The sequence below is a fragment of the Mustela nivalis genome, assembly GCF_964662115.1.
Source record: "Mustela nivalis genome assembly, chromosome: 3".
NCBI lineage: Eukaryota > Metazoa > Chordata > Mammalia > Carnivora > Mustelidae > Mustela > Mustela nivalis.
This window is the reverse complement of record NC_139022.1, coordinates 70,451,989-70,473,211: the sequence shown is the minus strand read 5'-3', so window position 1 is coordinate 70,473,211 and position 21,223 is coordinate 70,451,989. Positions and strand designations below refer to the sequence as shown.

The following is a 21,223-nucleotide window of genomic DNA, read 5'->3' as shown; positions in this document are numbered from 1 at the left end:
GAAACAAATATATAGAAGACATTGAGTAAGGAAAGGGTTAAGATAAGTATAGGCAAGGAGAGATGGTGGGTGGGGGTTGTTGCTGCCTAGACTCTGAAACTATCCCTGGCAGGAGGAAGCACTAAGACAGAATGAACAAGAGATAAAGGAATAGACCAGACCACCTGGCCCTGGATGTTAGGGAATATTTTTCTTTGGAGGCTACACTGTTATCACAGAAAATGACCAGACGAAAGAAGTAAGTCATTAAGGGTGTTATCCGTAGTCCTTACTCAAAGCAAGACGGCATAAGAATCTTAAGGCAACAAGCTTCAGGGTCACGTTTTCAATAAAAGACTGGCCCTAAAATCCCTCAGTGGCATCCCATTTGGGACCAACAGCTTTCACTTTCTGTTCTCACCTTAATTTACTAAGCTTTCACTTCACTTCACCCTTTTGTGTCCTTGAGATTCATTCTTTGACTCCATGAGATAAGAACCCTGCAATCTTACAAAAAATATTATTTACATTAGACTGAAAAGGACAATCCAGAAATACTAAACGTGAAAATGTTTCCCAATTATAGTTAAATCAAAATCCTTTACTATATGAAAGCCTTGAGAGACATTTAAGAAAACTTAATGTCCAATAACCTCTATTAGGAGGACACCAATTATAATGCAGTATTACACGCATCTCTACTTAATCAGAAGTTACTCATAGCAATGAAACTTTCTAATTTTTTTAAGTGGGTTGGGGATGGAGAAGCATGACTTTTCTCTTTCAAAAGTTAAATAAGATGAAAGCATATATTTTATACCCACTTTTCAAAGCAAGACTTCGTTTACTATTGCTGTATAAATGAGCCATCTGAGGCAATATATGCTCTCCCACAGATGAGTAACATAAACCTTAGGTTAGCAGCGCCCTTCACAAATCTCATTTAATACCACTTTCCAGCCTTATGCATCACTGCTTTCTTCCTGATTCCCACCGGTCAAAAGATCACCAGGAACACACTTAAAATTAAACAAGCTGGGCTTATAACTCACTGCAGTAAGGGAGACAGAATACTGCGAGGAAACGTGGGCATCCCAGCAAAAAAAAAAAAAAAAAAAAAAAGATGTCAAGACTTAAAAGATTTGGGCTTGTTTTCTGTTACTTTGTCTACCTTACTAAATTTCACTTGGAAGAAAGACTAATCCAAGGTTAAGGTGGTAATTGGTAAAAAGGCAGAACTCATTGTATTAGACTGGATATGGTGATGTTTGGTCATTTTTGTTACTTGAACAATGTTCATTTTTGTCTATGGTCAGACACGATAAAGGAGTGACCTTACCCTTTTTTCTTGAACCACTGTGAACAGAGTAACTTTGTCTGATGCTGATGTTCTGTGAAATTGTTTACATTCGCGACACCAATTCCCAGTCGAGGCTAACTCCAGATGTGAGGGGCTGCTTTTCTCTTTCATGCTCCGAATATGGCATACCCATCCCATACCGGCCTTCAGTTTGCTCTGCCCTGTCTTAATTCTCATCTATTCAGTGACCTATATTTTCAGGAATCCTTCCCTTAGCACTGCAACTCGGCTTCCTGACATTTTTTTGTCCTTATTATTTGGTTACTTGTGTTTACACTTTGTTTCCTCGGATAAGATCACAGCAAACATCTCTCTCAGCCCTGGCAGAGTACTGCAAATTACAAGTACCAAGCATATTTTTTAAAAAATTAAATTAAATTAAAAATCACCAAAAAAGAAAAGGGAAAGGTTTATTGGTTTATTTTTGTGTTCCATAAACGAGGTGAAACTGCGTCACTAAATTCAGTAAAATCGTTCTGGAATCCGATTCCAAAATCCTGACAGGAACTCAGGTTTGAACAAATCATTGAGAATAAGAAACGCAGTACGTTCTTGCCCTTCCAGAGACGTCAACACACCCCCGCCCCCCACCACTGCCCTCACAATCCCCCTCACTGTCCGGCTTGCGCGTCAGACTACATTTCCCATAATCCTTTAGAGCCGATAAGGCGGTACTATGTTCTAAACTACAATTCCCACAATCCGTGGATCCCACCATCTTGTCTCATTTTCTGCGGTCGCTCCCCGTTTCCCATCTTCCCTTTCGGCTCCTACGCGCTGAGGAGCAAGGTCGTGAAGAGAGGAGGACGTCGGGGTTGCTGCCATTTGTACCGTCTCAGGCTCTGCGCTTTTCGCAGAACCTCCAACGGCGCTATGTTGGGACAGAGCGTCCGGAGGTTCACAACCTCTGTGGTCCGTAGGAGCCACTATGAGGAGGGCCCAGGGAAGGTTAGTGTGTAAGGGGCCCAGCTTCGTTGGGGGAGGGGGTACCTGGCTGCGACTAGCCGAACCCCAAGGCCTCCTGTGGCCTGTGGAAAGGGAGGCGGGAACCGAAAATGTGAGCTGGGTTGTCGAGTAGCATTCCACTTTCCCCTGGAACCAGGCCAAAGCGCAGGACTCTCGCTGCGCTCCGTCACGGTGGAAAAGAATGAGTAGGAAGAGCCGTAGACCCTACCTCGCCCTGGTGCTCTCCTCTGGGCCCTCCCGGAGCTGGAGGGTCCTTGAGGCCAGGGCTGCAGGTACTTGTGGCTTAAAGCTGAGCTAGAGGTCACCGGACTCGTAGTGAAGGTCATTGGAAACAATGAGGATGTGCGGCCTAGCGCTGTGGGTCCAGTCTTACCTAAGCACTTGACTAAATTAGAAGTATTAAACCTCTTTAGTTCAGGTTGGGTTGAGCTTCAGGTGTAAATAGATTAAATCGAGTAATTAGAAGTAAGTACTCCAGTGGTCGAGGCCTAGTAGTAAAGGGATGAGAAAACGTGTACAAGGCAGGGGCTTCTTGGTTGTGAAAAAGTCAAAACTTCATAATGCAGTTAACATGGCCTGTGCCTTTACCAGGTGGCTAGTTTCTAGCAAATAGAAAGCTAGAACAATGCATTCTATTTATAAAATAACTCCCTTGAAGAAAAGGATTTTTCGATTTTCTAAAATAAAACTTAGCACTGTGTTACACCTAACCTACTAAGACCACGGCTTGGTGCTCAGTAAAGCCAGTTGTTTTTTACCGTATAGTGTTAAGTGTGACGAAGATCATGGGATGTAGAATATAGTAATGTTTAAAAAGATGAGGGCGCCTGGGTGGCTCAGTGGTTTAAAGCCTCTGCCTTCAGCTCAGGTCATGATCCCAGGGTCCTGGCTTCCAGCCCCGCATTGGGCTCTCTGCTCAGCAGGGAGCCTGCTGCCCCCTCTCTCTCTCTCTGCCTACTTGTGATCTCTGTCAAATATATGAATAAAATCTGTAAAAAAAAAAAAAAAAAAGATGGCATGATATAAGGCATACATAACCTGATTACATTAAAAAAAAAAAAAAATCTAGCATCAGATGATTTTTGTTGCTTGCTCCCTTTCCCCAACAGAATTTGCCATTTTCAGTGGAAAACAAGTGGCGATTACTAGTTATGATGACTTTGTACTTTGGATCTGGATTTGCTGCACCTTTTTTAATAGTAAGACATCAACTGCTTAAGAAGTAAGGATGTTTTAATTGATCCATCAAACAGGTAATTAATGGATTTCTAATCATCCCAAAGCAATGTTTTCCCTTATATTTGTTTCTTACTCCCCTCCCCACAACCCCAGTCTCACACACAGTGTAGGGCTGATTGACGGGACATCGGTGGAGACAGGTTGATAAACCTATAAACAGATGTTTCTTTCTCTCAAAACCAGTTTTTATTGGATACTACTGTTTGTCAGGCAGGCTTTATATTAATAATCTCATTTTGTTACCTATCAAGCTTGTGAGGTGGGTGGCTTAACCCAGTCTCAGACATGAAGATGTTAAGTTGCCCAATACCTCATAGCTAGCAATGGTGGACCAGGATTTTTACCATCTTGTTCCAGAGTTCACACTTCTAACCACCTAAAGTTCTGGTTAGATGATCTTGAGGGCAATATATGCCGAAACCAGTCTTGTGTGTTGGAAAGTTAATGGTTACTTGGTGTGAGAGGAAAAGATTTATTTTATTATTGATTGTCAGAATTTTCCTCAAAGCGACATTATGGGCAGCTCTGTGCGCTGATTAAGATAAATTCCAAAAAATATCTTTGAGAAGAAAAGACTTCATTTGTCTTCATTTGTAAGGAAATTGATTTACCCAAGCGTTCTACAATAGAAAGACTTTGGTGCATGTGATGAAGCAAATCAGTATGAATAAAGTCATGATACTGTAAACGCTTTCTGATGTACCAGTCATGAACTAATAAACAATACGTTAATGAAACTCATTTCTTTTTAATGACTGACATTTTAATGCAAATAACTTTTTGTCTTTGCAGATGTGGAAAGGAACATTTTAAGAGGTGCAGTCTCTTTGAAAAATGGATCAAACTCTTGAATTCAACATACTCAATATGTTTGTAAATAAACTTATGGCATGAATCCTTAATGCCTCGTCTCTGAAACATGGAATATAATAATTGTGCTTACTTTTTTATTTGAGAAATAGTCCAGGATTAGTTTCGTCAAAATATGTGTGTTATTTAGCCTCTTTCTTGTTTTTAGATTTTAAGGGTTTAATTTTTGATTACTAGGTCTGGACCTTGTTGGTAATTTTTTTAATTAAGAAAGGAAGAAGTGCACTTTTAGTTTTCCTTACTTTAAAGCAGTAAAATTGGTTTTCATCATGAGGAAAACCAGTAGTGTATACACAGTGAAATCCAAGAGGTTACTTTTGTACTTCAGAACTGTGATCTAAAACAAAAATTTGGCCTTGATAAGTTTGCTGTTGACCAATACTGGTTTTGTTTAGACTAAAATAAAAGAACATATGAAATGTAACAGCATCTAAGATGGAATATGGAAATATTCCTTTATTCTGGAATTTTAGTGGGATTGGACTAAAAGATGGCTCTGATTAGTAGTTGAATCAGTGAATCAAATTTATATTATGGATAGTGAAATGCTGCTAGCCACATAAAATGTAATGACTTCGTTCCTAGGGCTTTGAATTGGGGCAGAGAAAAGATAGTGACTGAATGTTTTAGTCCTAGTTGGGTCATTTTTGGAATACCACTCTGGTATTAGAAGAATGCTGTAAAGTAGAGGTTGTAAACTGGTGGTGCATTTGAGTACTGGCCTTTTTGTGATTAGGTGTGCTGTACTTCTTAAACCAATATTTTAAAAACTAGAATAGTTACAAGAAAGTATGGATTCTTGAAAAATTGCTGTGGGTGGTTCTATATCCTTTCATAGAACAAAGCCACTGCCTAATTAAATTAGTCCTCACCATAACGTTAGATGTCCTGTATAACCTTAATGTTAAACTGTTGATTTGCTGGAACCTTAAAGAACTTTCTTCCTCTAAGTTTATGTGACAGGGCCTATCTTGACACTCTTCAATAACCATGCAATAACTGCTTAAGTATGGATATATAATTAAATCTTTATGACTGGGCAGCTTATTCCCTGTACTTGCATTTCATTGTTTTTTGTTTTGTTGTTTTGTTTTGTTTTTTACCCATTGATGAATTAGATACTATCCTGTGTTTATGCAAAATTAAGGCTCTGTGCCTTCGGGAAGGTGAAAACAGGAGTTCAGTGTTCATAAAATGATTTCAAATCCTTGGTTCAAATCTCTGCTATAAATTATAAACTTAACTCTCTTCATTTTTTTTTTTTGGAGGAAATGGGAATAGAACCTTGCGTATTGTTTTCGGATTCAGTAAGCTAAAAACATTTTGGCTCCTGGCAAGTCTTAAATGTTTTTTTTCTGAAATAAAATACATCACAAATGACATGTTACCGTTAGCAGCAAGGTCTAGGTAGAAAATAACTGATTTATTAAATTTGTCTTCCTCAGTTAAGTATTTGAGGATTTTATATGAATGAGGAGAAAAAACCCTTTCCTCTCCTGGGAGAGGAGCACAGATTGCCCCATCATAAAAAGGTTTCAGCTAGCTGGGTCTTAGTGCATGAGTATATTGAGTGGCAGAGGCAGAAACTGTTCAGTTTCTGTATTTGGGTTCTCCAGATTAACAACCAACCAGATAAGTATATAGACAAGATTTGTTTTAAGGAATTAGCTCATGTGATTGTGGAGGTGAGACAGGTCCAAAATGTGATGGGGGTAGTGCTGAAGGCTGGAGAGCCAGGGAAGAATTGCTGTTCCATTCTCTGCCAAAGCTGTCTTGTTAGCAGAATTTCCTCTCGGGGCACCTGGCTGGCTCAGTACTGTGTGAATGCAACTCTTGATTTTAGGATTATAAATTTGAGCCCATGTTGGATGTAGAGATTACTTAAAAAGGAAATCTTTAAAAGAAAAAAAATAGTCCTCTTCCAGGGAAGTTAGTCTTTTTCTGTTAAGGTCTTCAGCTGATTGCATGAGGGTAACCCACCTTATAGAGAATAATAAGCTTTACTGAAACTCCTTCAGTTTAAATGTTATCTCTCAAAAAAACCCTTACAGAAATACACAGGAAAAGGTTTGACCAAATATAAGATTCAGTCAGGTTGACATTAAACTAACTGTGACAGGGATGTGTGGGTGGCTCAGTTGGTTAAGCTTCTGCCTTTGGCTCAGGTCATGATCCCATGGTCCTGGGCTCCAGTCCCAGGTTGGGCTCCCTGTTCAGCAGGGAGCCTGCTTGTGCTCTTTCTCTGACAAGTGGATAAAATCTTCTTAAAAAGTAACCATGACAATTTCATACAAGCATGCAGCTTCATCTAGTGTAATATTTAATGTGTTGGGTTGAATTTTTGAAAAAAATCCAGATTCTCTTGGAAAATTTAAACTGGATGGACCTGTACATCCTGCTTGCAATTGAGCCAGTCCAAGTGAAGTATCTTACACAGATGGCTTCCTTGTTTACAGAAGACCTGAATAGATTTTGGCAGGAGGCAAGAACTCAGGATTTGTTTTTAAGAAGAACCACGATTCTTCCATAATTAAGCTTTGACTGCCCTGAAAGAAGGGAAAATACCCATATTTTGCTACAGAGGCAAAACTTACAGGATTAGGACTAAAACTTGCCTGGATTCCAAGCCAGGCTTTGATCATGTATTCTCTTCTAGCAGGAGACTGTCTCAGTTCCTGTTGTATCAAGAGTATCTAGTTGTGAAGATTAAAAGTGGAAGTAGATGTCAATTTAGGCAGTTTGTTAGGCTCCTAGTGTAGAGTACTTAAAAGTGAGGTGGAGGAAATAAAGTGGACATTGTTAAAACTGTTGAAGTTGATTCCAAAGCCATTCTGCATTACAGGTTGGTGCATTCAATTACATGAGCTATAGTTCTAAATGGGTCTCCAGCAGGTATTTCAACCTTACCATGTCCAGAAATGCCTGGATGCATATAGTAAGCTGTCAGCGTCAGTAAAATTCCAGCTCCTTAGCATGTCGTTAGTCATTTCCCTGGAATTTTCAACCTTATCCTGAACGTAGAGCTCCAGTTTTATGTACCACTTCCAAGTCTTAGTTCACATGCCATGTTTTCTATAAAGCTTTCTCCTGCTGATTCCTCCCCATTAGCTCGAACACATTACACGTAAGTCTCTAATACCTTATAACCAGCTTTATAATTACATCAGCGTGTAACTGATTTCCTTCCCTAGCTCATACCGGCATATGATCTGAGACCAGAAAGACTATTACTTATTCATGTATCCTGCATGTATAATTTAGTGAGTGGTCAATGGACATTTATCGAATGGAAGTCAAGAATGATAGAACTACTTAAAAAGAGCAAATTCCAGGCCTAATCTACACACCAAAATGGTATATATTACAGTGTTTTCTGGATAAAAATAAGTTTTTCCCCAATACTTGCTGAGCTGATTTTTCCAACCAAATGTATATTGAAATAATCCAGTTACTGCAGTTTGTACCAAAATGTAATTGAACTACATCACAGCCCACACTGCTTAGTCCATCTATGCAATGTGAGCAGTGCATCTAAGACAAGCTGATGAAAGTAAGTGTGTTGACTTATATTCTAGCCATGAATCTTTCAGACCAGTATTTTGGGAATTAGGAAATGTATACTTTTACCTCACAATAAATAGATCTGAATGGACTTAAGGGTCTTCTACCCTACTCAGTCTGTTGTTCCTAATCTCTTTGTCACATGATGGCTGCCATAGTTCCAGCCATCCCATACAGATTTTACAATATCCAACAAGAAAAATGCAGTTTCAAGTTATTTTTAAGAGTTAAGAAAGATTGTCTAGAAACCCACCACTCACTGGATACAAGGGCCATGTATTCATTACTAACTACAACACTAGCAAGGGGAACGGCTGGCACCATAGTTACTAGATTTGAGCAGTTAAGACTTGCTCTGACGTCTTCTGTGTGAAGGATGGACACTGAAACACGTATGTTTTCTACTAAAAAGGGAAAAGAAAGTGGCTATTAGTGATTGAAAGAGTGCCTGCTGCAACTATTCTGTATAGTACAGGTTCCAACTTAGAATGTTTGACTTAAGTTTTTGTTTTGTTTTGTTTTGTTGTGGTTGTGGAAAGTGATAGGAATTCAGTAGAAACTAGAATACTTAAAGTTTTGAATTTTGATCTTTTGGACTAGTGATAAGCAGTAGGATACTATCTTGTGATGCTGGGCAGCAGGAGTAAGCCACTATTCCCAATCAACCACACAATAAACTTATAAGGACCGTACTGTTGTTCACTTCAGTACAATATTCATTAAACTACATGAGATATTATTCAACACTATTATAAAAAAAATTCTTTATGTTAAGATGATTTTGCCCAGTGTAGGCTAATGCCTACTGAGTGTGTTTGAAGTATGTGAGGCTCCCCTGTGATGTTCAGTACGTTAGATGTATGAAATGCATTTTTTAATTTAATGATATTTTCTACTTAATATGGGTGTATCAGGATGTAACCCCATCATAAGGAAGATCTGTATACTGAGAAAAGGACCCAAATGTCAAAATGTAATAAGCTTTTTATTTTAGTGTATCCAATAAGTAAAAGTCTTTATAGATTATAACCAGTTCAGGTCGTTATAGAAGAGAGGAGAAATAGTATTGTGGGTTATTTTTTTCTATCTCTTTAAAGTAGAAAATAATTTCTCTGTAGTAAATAGTGGAAGCTTTTACATGGTTTATACTCTGCCTCATCAAAACTTTTGGGGCACCTGGATGGTTCAATTGGTTAAGCACCTGTCTTGGGCTCAGGTCATGATCTCACAGTCTCAGGATCTAGTCCCACATTGGGCTTCCTGCTCAGCAGGGAGTCTGGTACTCCTTTTGACCCTCACCCATCTCAAGCAGTCTCTCCCTCAAATAAATAGCTAAAATCCTTAAAATAAATAAATAAAACACTGTTGGGGTGCTTGGGTGGCTCAGTTGGTTAAGCATCTTCCTTCGGCTCAGGTCATGATCCTAGGGCCCTGGGATCAAGCCCCACATTGGGCTTTCTGCTCAGTAGGGAGTCCCCCCCCCCCCCCGCATCTCCCCTGGCTTGTGCTCACTCTCTCACTCTCACTCTCACTCTCAAATAAATAAAATCTTTAAGGACAATTTTAATCCACTACGAAATATTTTGTTCTCCCAGCTACTGAAATTTTATGGATCAGAGGAACATAAAGCTACTTTCTATATGTTTAGCATTAATACAATTAAGATTTTTTTAGTGAACATATAATCCAAATAATTTATAGTTGATTTTGGACGGGCTTAATTGAACTCCTATTTGATTATGGGTACAAGCTGTTCGGTCTTTCCCTAACCCGGTATAGTAGTCATTAGGGTTTTTGTAAGCATGCCAGTTCTATGTGCATGGCAGGATTGAACTCTGTCTCCTTTGCTTTGACAAATGAAAATAGCAGCAGAAGTGATCTGTTACTTCTTCATGGAAGCTTAAAAAAGACTGAACAATTCATCAAGTTCCCTTCCTCATGTTACAGGGAGAGAGCCTCCATTAGCCTGAGTTGCTGAGACCAGAGAGTGCAGCCATTTGTCTAATGTATAGAATGTTGCATTATTTCAAGCCTCTGGGGTTAGGATTGTTCCCTACAGCAAAATTTGGCCTACCCTCAGTGTAATACTTTGTACTTCGTATGACCTTGAAAGCTGGCTCACTCTTTCTCTTTCTCAAATAAATAAATAAATAAATCTTTATGAGGTGAATTGTATGTACAATTGCAAATATGGGTACTACACAAAAGCCTGATTAGGTTAGTAAGGAAAAATCTCTTTAGTACTTACCATATGTGTTCCCATATGTGGACAGGAGCAAGAATGATGGAGGTAAATAGCTTTTGGCTTTCAAGTTGCCTTCTGAGCTACAATTTTGAGTAACTACCAGCTAGGCATTTCCATCTTATCTCTCATTCTAATGGACCTCGCTTACCCATTGGACATCTATCTTTCTAAAAATTAATCTCTTCTTCCAGGTAGACACAGCATCATGCCAGAGCACATTTGTTCCCTAATCTAGTCATCATCATTTTACTTTGTACATTGGAAAACCGTACAACTCTGTAGTATTCCTGCACAATCATCTCAAATTTGAGTTTTTCAGATTATTCCTACTAAAATTCACTGTCCTCTCCCAGTTTCCCCAGATACGACAAAAGGCAGATTCGCAATAACTGATAGTGAATAATTCAGTATTTTAACAGGACTCTAGAGCAAGCTTTTTGTGTTTTCTTTGGTGGATTCCAAAACTTAGGACCATGCTTGGTAAATACTAAGTTTCAACATATATATTGAGAAAGGTGGAGGTAAGATGAACATTAATTGAATTTAATAACATTTCCCAAGTATATGAGGAGCTAGTCTAGGAAATTCTCTCCTGATGCCTACTGAGATGAGATGATCAGTTAAATATCTTAACCCTGATTTGCTCTAATTAATATAAAAACTTTCCATACATGATGTTCTAAGAGCTTTTCTCAGTGCAGTTCTACATATAGACTAGTGAGAAATCTCTATTCATGCTCTAGCTCTCATGCTAACTATCAAAATCCGTCGCACATTCCCCAGACAGTATATATTAAGCTGAACCATATAAAATTACCAATGTTTCACATTTTGACCCAGAAAATGGCAATTTCTGGTTGGTCAATGGTCATGGTTTCCCTCTTTAATTCCTGGACCTCTCATGGCATTTCTTCTCTCCATATATAAGAAGGAAGCTGTGGATTTTCCCCAAAACCAGAGATTAAATGGTTTGTCTGCATGCAGTATAGCAGAACTAAAACTGTTTGAGTATATTTTTTATATAATATAATATATATATATAATATAATATAAGATATTTTTATATAATATAATATATATATAATATATATATAATATAATATATATATAATATTATATATATATGTTATATATGTTATACTATCATTATTTCATTACCAATTAAAATAAACAGGATAATCTAGAATTCTCAAATGCTGCTTTTTCCTTAACAGTCTGAGCTCTCAGGGACATTGCTCCCAATTACAGTACAAAAAAATACTTTCTCATGCACACAGTAGTGATGTGATGTGGAGAGTGAACCGTCAAGAGAGATTTTTGGTGAAAAAAGGCAAGTTGTTTTTTAAAGCAAGAGGACAGGACCCATGGGCAGAAAGAGCTGTGCTGTGATTGTGAGGAATGATAGATTATATACTTTTAAGTTGGGGGGATAGAGATAAAGGAAGTTTCTAAAGGGATTTTCATAAATTAAAAAGACTTCCAGGATCCTGGAGATCTGGCTATTGTCAAGTTAAGGTTGCTTTTTGCCTCTAGCAAAGCATTAATGTTAAGGCAATTGTGAGTTCCTTGAGGGATGTCTCAGGTGTTTATCAATGTCTCAGGTGTTTATCAATGGGCTGTAAATAGTAAAGAAATTTAATTTTATCTATATGTCTTTTGCCTTTTTTCTCCTCATCAGTAGGATGAGTTTACAGCAAGAATCTGGCTTGCAATTTTTTCCCTTATGGGATTTAATATAAATTGTCTGAAAAAAATTATCTGAATTTTAGAAAGAATTCTAAATATTTTTGTTGTCATAGGAAAAAAGAGGGAAATTCCTCCTATGGACTGAATGTATGTGTCCTCCAAGAATTCATACGTTGAAAACTAATCCCCTGTGGGATGATATTTGCAGGTGGGGCCTATGGGAAGTGATTAGATCATGATATTGAAGTAGTCATGAATGGAGTTATTGCCCTTTTAAGAGACACCCCTAAAAAAAAAAAAAAAAAAAAAACACCCCTAAGAGCTCCCTCACTTCTTTCTGCCCTGTGAAGACACAAGAAGAAGACACTGATATGTATAAACCAGGAAGCAGGCTCTCACCAGACACTGAATCTGTCAGCACTTTGATATTGGACTTCCCAGCCACCAAAACTGTGAGAAATAAACCTCTGTTATTTATAAAACACCAATGATACTCTGATATAGCAGCCTGAAGGGATTAAGACACCTTCTAAATCTAAATTCCCGTCATGTCCTCCCAAAACCCTTACTGATCAGCAGGGAAGATTAATACACCCACAATCTATGACTTTACTATAAGTTTGATACAGTGATTTATAAGAAATGCATATAGTTGGTCATTTAGATGACCAAAATGTGTTCCTCCTATATATTTAGTATTCATTCACAGTTCCTGGCTCACAGATCTCAAAACCCTGGAATTTCCTGAGATAAGAGAAATGGGAGCATCTTTTGCTATGATATTTGGTCTCTTGCCCTCCGTTCCCCAAAATGCTTCAGAGCCATGAAGGAAATGGGTGTGTTGTTATTCATTAGTCCCTTTCCATCACAACAGGATTTATGTTAAAGGAGGGAACTTTGGAAAGCACCTAAAGATGCAGGCTGGTTGCCAGGAGAAACAACATTAAGTAAGAGGGTTGGAAATTTCTATCTTATTCCCTACCTTGCAGGGAGAGGAGAGGGCTAGGAGTTGAATCAATCACCAATAGCCAATGAGTTAATCAATCATGCTTCTGTAATAAAGCCTTCATAAAAACCCCAAAGGAGGGAGTTCAAAGAGCTTCATCAGAATGCTTCCATGTGCCACAGTGCCAGTCCCCAAGTCCCATGAAGACAGAAGCTCCTTCATTTGGGAACTTGCCCTAGGTATCTCCATCTGGCTGTTGATTTGGATCTTTTAATATCGTTTGCAATATGGCCGTAACCTAGTGAATAAATGAGTTTCCTGGGTTTTGTGAGCCTTTCTAGCAAATTATTTGAACCTAAGGAGAGGTTTGTGGGAACCTCTGATTTATAGCCAGTGAGTCAGAGCACAGGTGACAACCTGGGCTTGCAATTGACCTCTGAACTGGTGGGTGGCCTTGTGGGACTAAGTGAGCCTTTTATGTGTGGAATCTGATAACTACCTTCAGGTAGATAGTGTCAGAATTGAGCTATTGGGTCCAGGAACCACAAGACTAAGGCAGATTTTAAGTTACCTATAAGCAGAAAAATAAGCGTTAGGAGCAGCAACATTATGTTGACAGCCTCTACCCCAGGGGACACTTAAACAGAGATGGGGTAGGCGGGTAGAGGAGCTATGGAGGAGGAGAAGAGGTAAGGATACTGGGGATGTTGGAGTACAGATAAAATCACTCTCAGAAACAACATGTACTCAGAGTAGGAAAACACTGAGCATCCGCTTGAGATCTTGTAAATTGGAGCACTGGATATTGTGCAAATAAAAGGAAGGGACTTCAGAATGAGCAGAACCCGAGGTAGGAATTTTGGAATGGCATCACTTCTGAGTAAATGCAAGTGGCAGGAAAATGCACCTTTAGAGGCTTGCTGGTGGATGAGGAAAAGAAAGCAAGAGGGATAAATTAAGTCTTTTGTTTAAAAAAAAAAAAGGGAGGGGGAGAGTCATAAGGGGAAAATTAAAGTTCTTATAAAAAAGGAGAGAGAGAGAGAGAGTCATAAAAACAGTAGACAAAACAAGCCGTCTCTCACTGAAACAAGTGAGATCTTGGTTAAAGAAACAGTAATATTTCACCACATCGAAAGAAAAGAATTCCTTTGAATTAAGAAAACTAGTTAGCCTCCTCAGACTCTCTCTGGCTATGTAAATTATATTACTAGTACAGGAAAACAATATTTCAAAGTGAATTGCATATGCCAGCTCATACAAAGTTACTATAAGAAATTTAGATTCATAAAATTTCATTTCAACTGATGACAGTTCCACAATAAAAACCATCCTTGAAGCAGAAGAAATCTTAACACATCCAATTTGAATAAAATATCTTTAAACATTTGCAAATACTGAAGAAAAGACACTTTAAATTAAAAATTCAAAAACTGGGTTATGGACATTGGGGTGGGTATGTGCTATGGTGAGTGCTGTGAGGTGTGTAAGTCTTATAATTCATAGACCTATACCCCTTGGGCAAATAATATATGTTAAAATAAATAATAAAAATTCAAAAACTTAGTACAGGAGTTAGGGAGGGTTAGGGGGTGTGAAACAAAAGCTGACCAAACAGGAAAAAAATAGAGGAAAAAACCAACAATGATCTTTGGAGTTACAAGATGCCTAAAAAAGGATAGATTTGCCAAAAATTTAATAAGGGAACCAAGGGAAAGGCATAAAACAGCTCAGAAACAAACATAAAACAAAGGCTTAAAGAAGTAAAATTTACATACAGTGAAAAGGATGAAATATCAGTGGCTATTTGATGAATTTAGATGAATACATGCCCCTATTTAATGCAAAGCTTAAGTGTAAAAAGTTCCCTGCTACCCTTCCCAATCAATCCTTGTCCCCATCTCCCAGAAGCAACATGTCTTTTTGATTATTTTCACTACAGATTTGTCTCTTCTACAACTCCACAGGATATGTAATTTTTATGTATAAAAGTTTCAGAGCAGAAGGATGCTTTAGATGTTCCTATTAAATGACCTGTTAAATTATCTTAGGAAACATGAACATTATTATAACTTCTAGTATTTTCAAAACATATCCCAGAGAGAACCTGACCCAAGACAAGAAGTTACAGATGACATAACAAAGCTGAAGAAGAGCTATGGAATACGGAGTAAGAGAATGTATGGAGTGAGGGATGCCTGGGTGGCTCAGTTGGTTAAGCTGCTGCCTTCAGCTGGGGTCATGATCCCAGAGTCCTAGGATCGAGTGCTGCATCAGACTCCTTCTTTGGCAACTAGCCTGCTTCTCTCTCCGCCTCTTCCTGCCACTCTGCCTGCTTGTGTGTTTGCATGCTCTCTCTCCCTAACAAACAAATAAATAAATAAAATCTTAAAAAAAAAAAAAAATCTATGGACTGAGAGAATGAGCAGCATCAGGTCAGACTAATAAGAATTTTTTTTTCTCAGAAGTATCTTAAGAAACATGCACAGAAAAGACTAAAATGATTGACAAAGAAAAAGAATGAAATATCCTTCAAGGCACCTGCTGCATATTTACATTTTTGTGTCCCTAGTACCTAGCCCAGTCTCTGGTAAGCAAGTAAGTACTCAGTTAATGTTTGTGGAAGTGAATAAACTGAAGAGTATTTAAAGTATACAGAAGAACACAAACATAGCTGAATATATGAGAATAAGTAAGACTTTGGGGAATGAAGAGACCCTTGGCCTTACTGACAAGGTTACCTTAAGATGAGACTAGCCTGGTAAGTGTGGTACAGCTAAGGTCATGGTGGGACAGGATTGGTGGGTGGGGGACGAATGTGACAACTTAAGATCTAGGATTGACGGTGGGCTACAACCACTTACAATTCTGAACATTTGGGTGACAAGAGCAATATTAATTTGCAACTACTTGCCTGATAGCCTAATAAGTAAAGAAACTGGGAAAGAAGAATAACCAGGAAGAGGTAACCTGAGAATGGGAATATGAGGGTCAGTCAGGGTTAGAACATTAAAAGTGGCAGGGTAGCGTACTCACTATGAGATATTTGGAAATGAAATGCAAGAAAGTACTGTTTCTTGTTGCCCCTAATTGTCTTTTTTCCATAACAGGCTTACAGTGTCTGTGCACTTTATTAGATTATTTAGTGATTGTATTAAATTGTGGAAAATGCAAAAACTGGTTTTACTGTGACTCAAAAAAGAAATGAGAATAGGAAATTCTTCAAGAGGCCAGCCAATGTGAAGAGTATCTTGACTTTTTTGTCTCTACTGCTAATTTAATTCTAGCCTTAAAATCTTAAGGCCCCTACATTCCAAGACCTGTGGTAAAATAAAGTCTTTTGATGTCTTGAATACTTAGCACTTTCTCTGACATTATAAAATAACTTTATAGTGCAGTTAATCAAGTGACAGTAAGAAGTAGTACTCTACAGAGAGCTCATTTTAATATTTAATAAGATGAATGTGAACTCTAAAGTAGAAGCAGCCTCATTTGCATATGTACATAGGATGTCACTATTCCATCAAGCAGAACACTGTGTGCCCTGTCCAAGGAGTTGCTTGGCAAAGACATTCATTTCATTTAATATCTACTTAAGTCCTTTGTTTTAAGTTACTGTAGTGGTCTCTGAGAGAAACACAGTGAAAAGTTGGTATTTCCAACATTCCAAAAGATGGTATTTCCCATCTTTCAGGAGGGCAGAAACCTGGGAGAAAGACAGATGCTTACACACATAAATGGAGTACAGTTAGGCTAGGATAAGTGCTGGAAAAGAGGTTCAGAAAGGCTATGAGAGCGTGGGGAGGCTGGGTACCTGGTATATCTGAGACAGTTTTGTGGTTTTTTAAAGATTTTGTTTATTTATTTGGCAGAGAGGGAGAGATCACAAACAAGGAGGCAGAGCAGCAGGCAGAGAGAGAGAGGGGGAAGCAGGCTCCCCGCTGAGCAGAGAGGCCGATGTGGGGCTCGATCCCAGGACCCTGAGATCATGACCTCAGCTGAAGGCAGAGGCTTAGCCCACTGAGCCACCCAGGCACCCCAATCTGAGACAGTTTTATGGAGTTTGGGTCTTGAGGGATGGGTAGAACTTGAGATCAGAGAGATGAGGGGAAGAGGATATGTCATACCGATCTAAAACATATATTAACACATATATTACAGATCAAAGTTATACACACATACATTTATACAGGGACATACATTGTTGAATTGCACAGATAAATTAATTTATAGGAAATTCCTTAAGCATTCCTTTTTAATGCTTATGGTAAACATTTTATTTATTTGTGGTTCAAGTGGTTCAAGCACTGCAGAGAGTGATATTACTTAAGTATGAAAAATAAATCTGAAAATATGGAACATTAAGCTACTAAATTTTGGTTATTTTGACAACTTCTTTTGTATAGTTTGTAAGTAATCATGATAGACTGACTCCAAAATATCACACTGTTGCAAAAGATCACATTGTTAAGAGGAATCTCCACTAAGACAAAACTTTGAATCTCAGCGCCCTGGAGTCAAATCAATCATCACTTTGCAAATGTGAAAAACCTTTCCAAGCAACAAACTAAAATAACATGTTAAGATAACTTAAAAAGGCTAAAATGCAGCTTTTAAAATATAACCTGTGAGACACAAAAATGGTTGCTAAAAAGGATGGTAGCAAGGGTTGACAGATTTAGAAACAGTTTATGACAGCATGTGTTAAAGTTTTCATTTAATTTCTATGTTCCTAGAACTCAATATATTCATTTGTGTAGATCTTTGAGTGGCCCTCAAGGATTTTTAGGCAGATACTTCAGACTTTTGACCTTTTAATTTGCTTTAAAAAGAAAAAAAGATTTATTTATTTGAGAGAGAGAGAGAGAGAGAGCACAAATTCAAAGAGGGACAGAGAGAGGCGGAGAAGCAGACTCCCCACTGAGAACAGAGCCCCACAGTGGCCCTGGAGCCTTTGAACCCAACATTATGACCTGAGCTGAAATCTAGAGTCGGGCACTCAACCAGCTGAGCCACCAGGTGACCCTAACCTTTTAGTGTGTGTGTGCACATGCGCATATGCACACACACACACACACACACACACACCCCAATCATTTCAAGAGAACGAATTTAAAAAATCTATTTTTTTATCTCTTGAGTCCATAGAGAATCTCCTAAAGGAGACTGTGTCCTGAAACTTACTGAAAGATTGTAATTACCTTTGGGATATGGTAGAGACAGACTAGTGGGACATTTCAGGCTGTGTTTGTGAGGAGTTTGCATGGGTCCAGAGACTAGACATCAGGTTTAAACATTCAATTTTGTTATTTTATTTGTGTGGGGTAATCAAAATCACAGAAGAATGGGTCATGAATGAGAATGACAGTATATTAGTGTATGCATAATCTGCACAGATTATTATTATTATTATCTCAAGAGGGTGATTTATTGGGGAAATTAATATAAAAAGTATGCTTTGCTTGTTATAATCAGAGAAAATAAAATTTAAAAAACATGAAACAATTTTGACATCAAACTATATAGTGCAGTATACCTGCTTTTTTAATATTCAAAATCAACTGTTTATTGAGGAATAAGTGCTGTATTTGGGAACCTTCTCACATTATATAATGCATGTTTTACCATAATTCAAGGAGGTATTAATATTTCTCTTTTTTTTCTGTGCTTGTCATGTAGTTAACTAAGCTGGTTATGTGTTAACTGAGATGGAAACATTTAGATGTCAGTATGTTTTGTCACCTCTTAGTGCTATTGCTGGGAGTTTCCTTCAGTCACTTGATCTTAAAACTGGCTATTATTTCAGAATGTGTGTGTGTGTGTATTTACTGTTTCCACAGAGGTTTAATCTCTTCAGGGTGTTCTGTTAGCAGTAGGATTAGCTAGAATACATCTAATAAAGCTATGAATGTGTCAGTGGTCCAGGGCCCTCAGCCTCAAAGCAAGGAAGCATATTAATGAAGCAAAAAATATATATATAGCTCATTGTAGTCTTTTTAAAACTTGTTACATTGTGTCTTTTTATGTTTAATTCTGTTCCAATTGAGAATATGAGGATAACTGATGATATTTTATAAACAGAAAAGCTTAAAAAATATCTAGGCAAAAATATAGTAGCACTATTAAACTATTTAACCTCCAAAACAACCCTTATTGGTATAGGTACTTATTCATTCGTTCATTTAACAAATATTTATTGAGCACCTACTAGTTTCAATCCACTGCTCCAGGAACTTGATACACATCAGTGAACAAAACAAAAAAATCCCTCTTTTGTTAAGTTTATATCCTAAAGGGGGAAGAGAGATAATAAACAATAAGCATAGCAAGCAAATTATATAGTATCTTAGACATTAGAGTGCTATGGGAAAAAAATGAACTGAGAAAGAGGAATAGTGAGTAGGACAGGGAATGGTAAGTCATAATTTTAATGTGATCAAAGAGTCTCATTGAGGAGTTAACATTTCAGCAAAAATTTGAGATATCTAGGGGAAGAGTATTCCTAAGGCAGGTGCCTGTTGGATTCAAAGAATAGCAAAAACTTCAGAGTGGCAGGAGCATAGCAAGGAGAGAGCCTAGTTAGAGAGAAGTCTCTGTGGACAGGGTGAGTGAGGGCTTATAAGCCTTTATAAGAACCTTGGCTTTACTCTGGCTGAGAAGGGAAGTCACTGAAGGTTTAGAGGAGCAGTGACACAATTTGGCTTCAGTTTTCAAAGGTTCACTGTGGCTGCTGCATTAAGGACAGAAAGGGGCAAGATTGGAAGCAGGAGGCAAAGGAGAAGCATGTTGTGATATTTAGATGAGGGATAATGGGGACTTGGAGCAACGTGGACGTATTTCAAGCTAGAGCAAGTAGGATTTCTTAACGAAGGATTCCTAGGTGTTAAATTAACGGTTGAGGAGTGAGAGAAAGAGAGAAGATGCTCTCTTTTCAAATTAAGAACCTACAGCTAAGAGAGTGGTGTGTCCAAGGACATGTTCCTATTAAATGGCAGGCATATGGACATTTAAATTCATGTGTGCCTCATGTCACAGAACCTCTAAACCACTACATACTGTTGGGGAGGAGGGGAAGGAAGCTGTAGGGTCACTTATTTTCCCCTCCAAAGTATTTCCTATGTAAATAACTTTTTTTGTATGCCTCCGTGCCCTCTAGTTCTCACTCATTTCTCTATGTTTTTGTCTTCTAAATTATTTAAGTTTGCCTTTAATTCAGTTTTCAACATGTCACTTCGCATTTGGATCCTTATCAAGGCTAAAATAAATTCTCAAATTTTGAGCCAACACTACTGAAAAACATAATTATGAGAAAAGAAAATAAGTTAAACCATTGAAAGAGGCTCTGTCAAAAGAATTACAAGGAAGAAAGTTTCTTATTTACTTTCAATACTTGATATGAAAATTAGTATGTGCTTATCGTCTACAAGCATATTGTTTACATGTCAATTAAATTCACAATGCCTATAAACACTTTAATTACACACTATTAAGAGCTAGAAAATTATAACTAGGCATGCTTCAGATATTCATTCCCAGATGTCAAACTACATTACAGGTGAGGATAAAACAAATATCATGTGAACTGCTATAACCATATGAGCAATTGACATAACAAATACAGTCACTATTTCTTTACCTCAATTTTTTATTGCAGTAAAAATTGGTATATAACATATACATTTCCAGTGTACAATATAATAATTAGATATTTGTGATCATCACAGTAAGTCTAGTTATCCTCCATCACCATCCATTTTAACCCCCTTCATGCTTTTTGTTCACTCTCCAATCTCCTCCCCCTCTGATAACCAGCAATCTATTCTCTGTCTCTATAAATTTTGTTTTCTTTGTTTGCTTGTTTTTTAGATTCACATGAAAGTGAAATAATACAGTATTTGTCTTTGTCTGACTTGCTTCACTTAGCATGGTACCCTTAAGATTCTTCCATTTTGTCACAAAATGGCAAGATTTTCTTTTTATGGCTAAATAGTATTCCTCTGTGTGTGTGTGTGTGTGTGTGTTTATCATATCTTCTTTAACCACTCATCCATTGATGGGCACTAAGGTTCTTTCCAGGTCTTGGCTATTGTAAATAATGCTGCAGTTAGCATAGGAGTGCATGTATGGTTTCAAGTTAGTGTTTTCATTTTGTTCTAGTATGTACCCAAAGGCAATACAGCTGAATCATATAGTAGTTTTATTTATTTTTATTTTTTTATTTTTAAAGATTTTTGTGCATTTGTTTGAGAGAGAGAACGTGGGAGGAGCAGAAAGAGAGGGAAAGGGACAAGCAGACTCTGCGGTGAGCACAGAGCCCAGTGTGGGGCTCAGTTCCAGGATCCTAAGATCATGACCTGAGCCAAAATCAAGAGTT

General features: G+C 37.9%; 1 protein-coding gene across 1 annotated transcript; it reads left to right on the top strand.

The window, feature by feature from the left end:
• Positions 1–2,034: 2,034 nt before the first annotated feature.
• COX7C (cytochrome c oxidase subunit 7C) lies at positions 2,035–4,439 on the top strand. Its single transcript, XM_082724679.1, has 3 exons — positions 2,035–2,287; positions 3,415–3,558; positions 4,337–4,439. Exons 1-2 carry the CDS (start codon positions 2,213–2,215, stop codon positions 3,529–3,531), a joined length of 192 nt encoding a protein of 63 aa, XP_082580805.1. The 5' UTR covers positions 2,035–2,212; the 3' UTR covers positions 3,532–3,558; positions 4,337–4,439.
• The last annotated feature ends 16,784 nt before the right edge of the window (positions 4,440–21,223 follow it).

Excerpts from the sequence above, each read along its gene's own strand:
- COX7C (XM_082724679.1), top strand. The coding sequence starts at position 2,213 with ATGTTGGGACAGAGCGTCCGGAGGTTCACAACCTCTGTGGTCCGTAGG. Across the intron at positions 2,288-3,414 it reads ATGAGGAGGGCCCAGGGAAG|AATTTGCCATTTTCAGTGGA; the intron begins GTTAGTGTGTAA and ends TTTCCCCAACAG.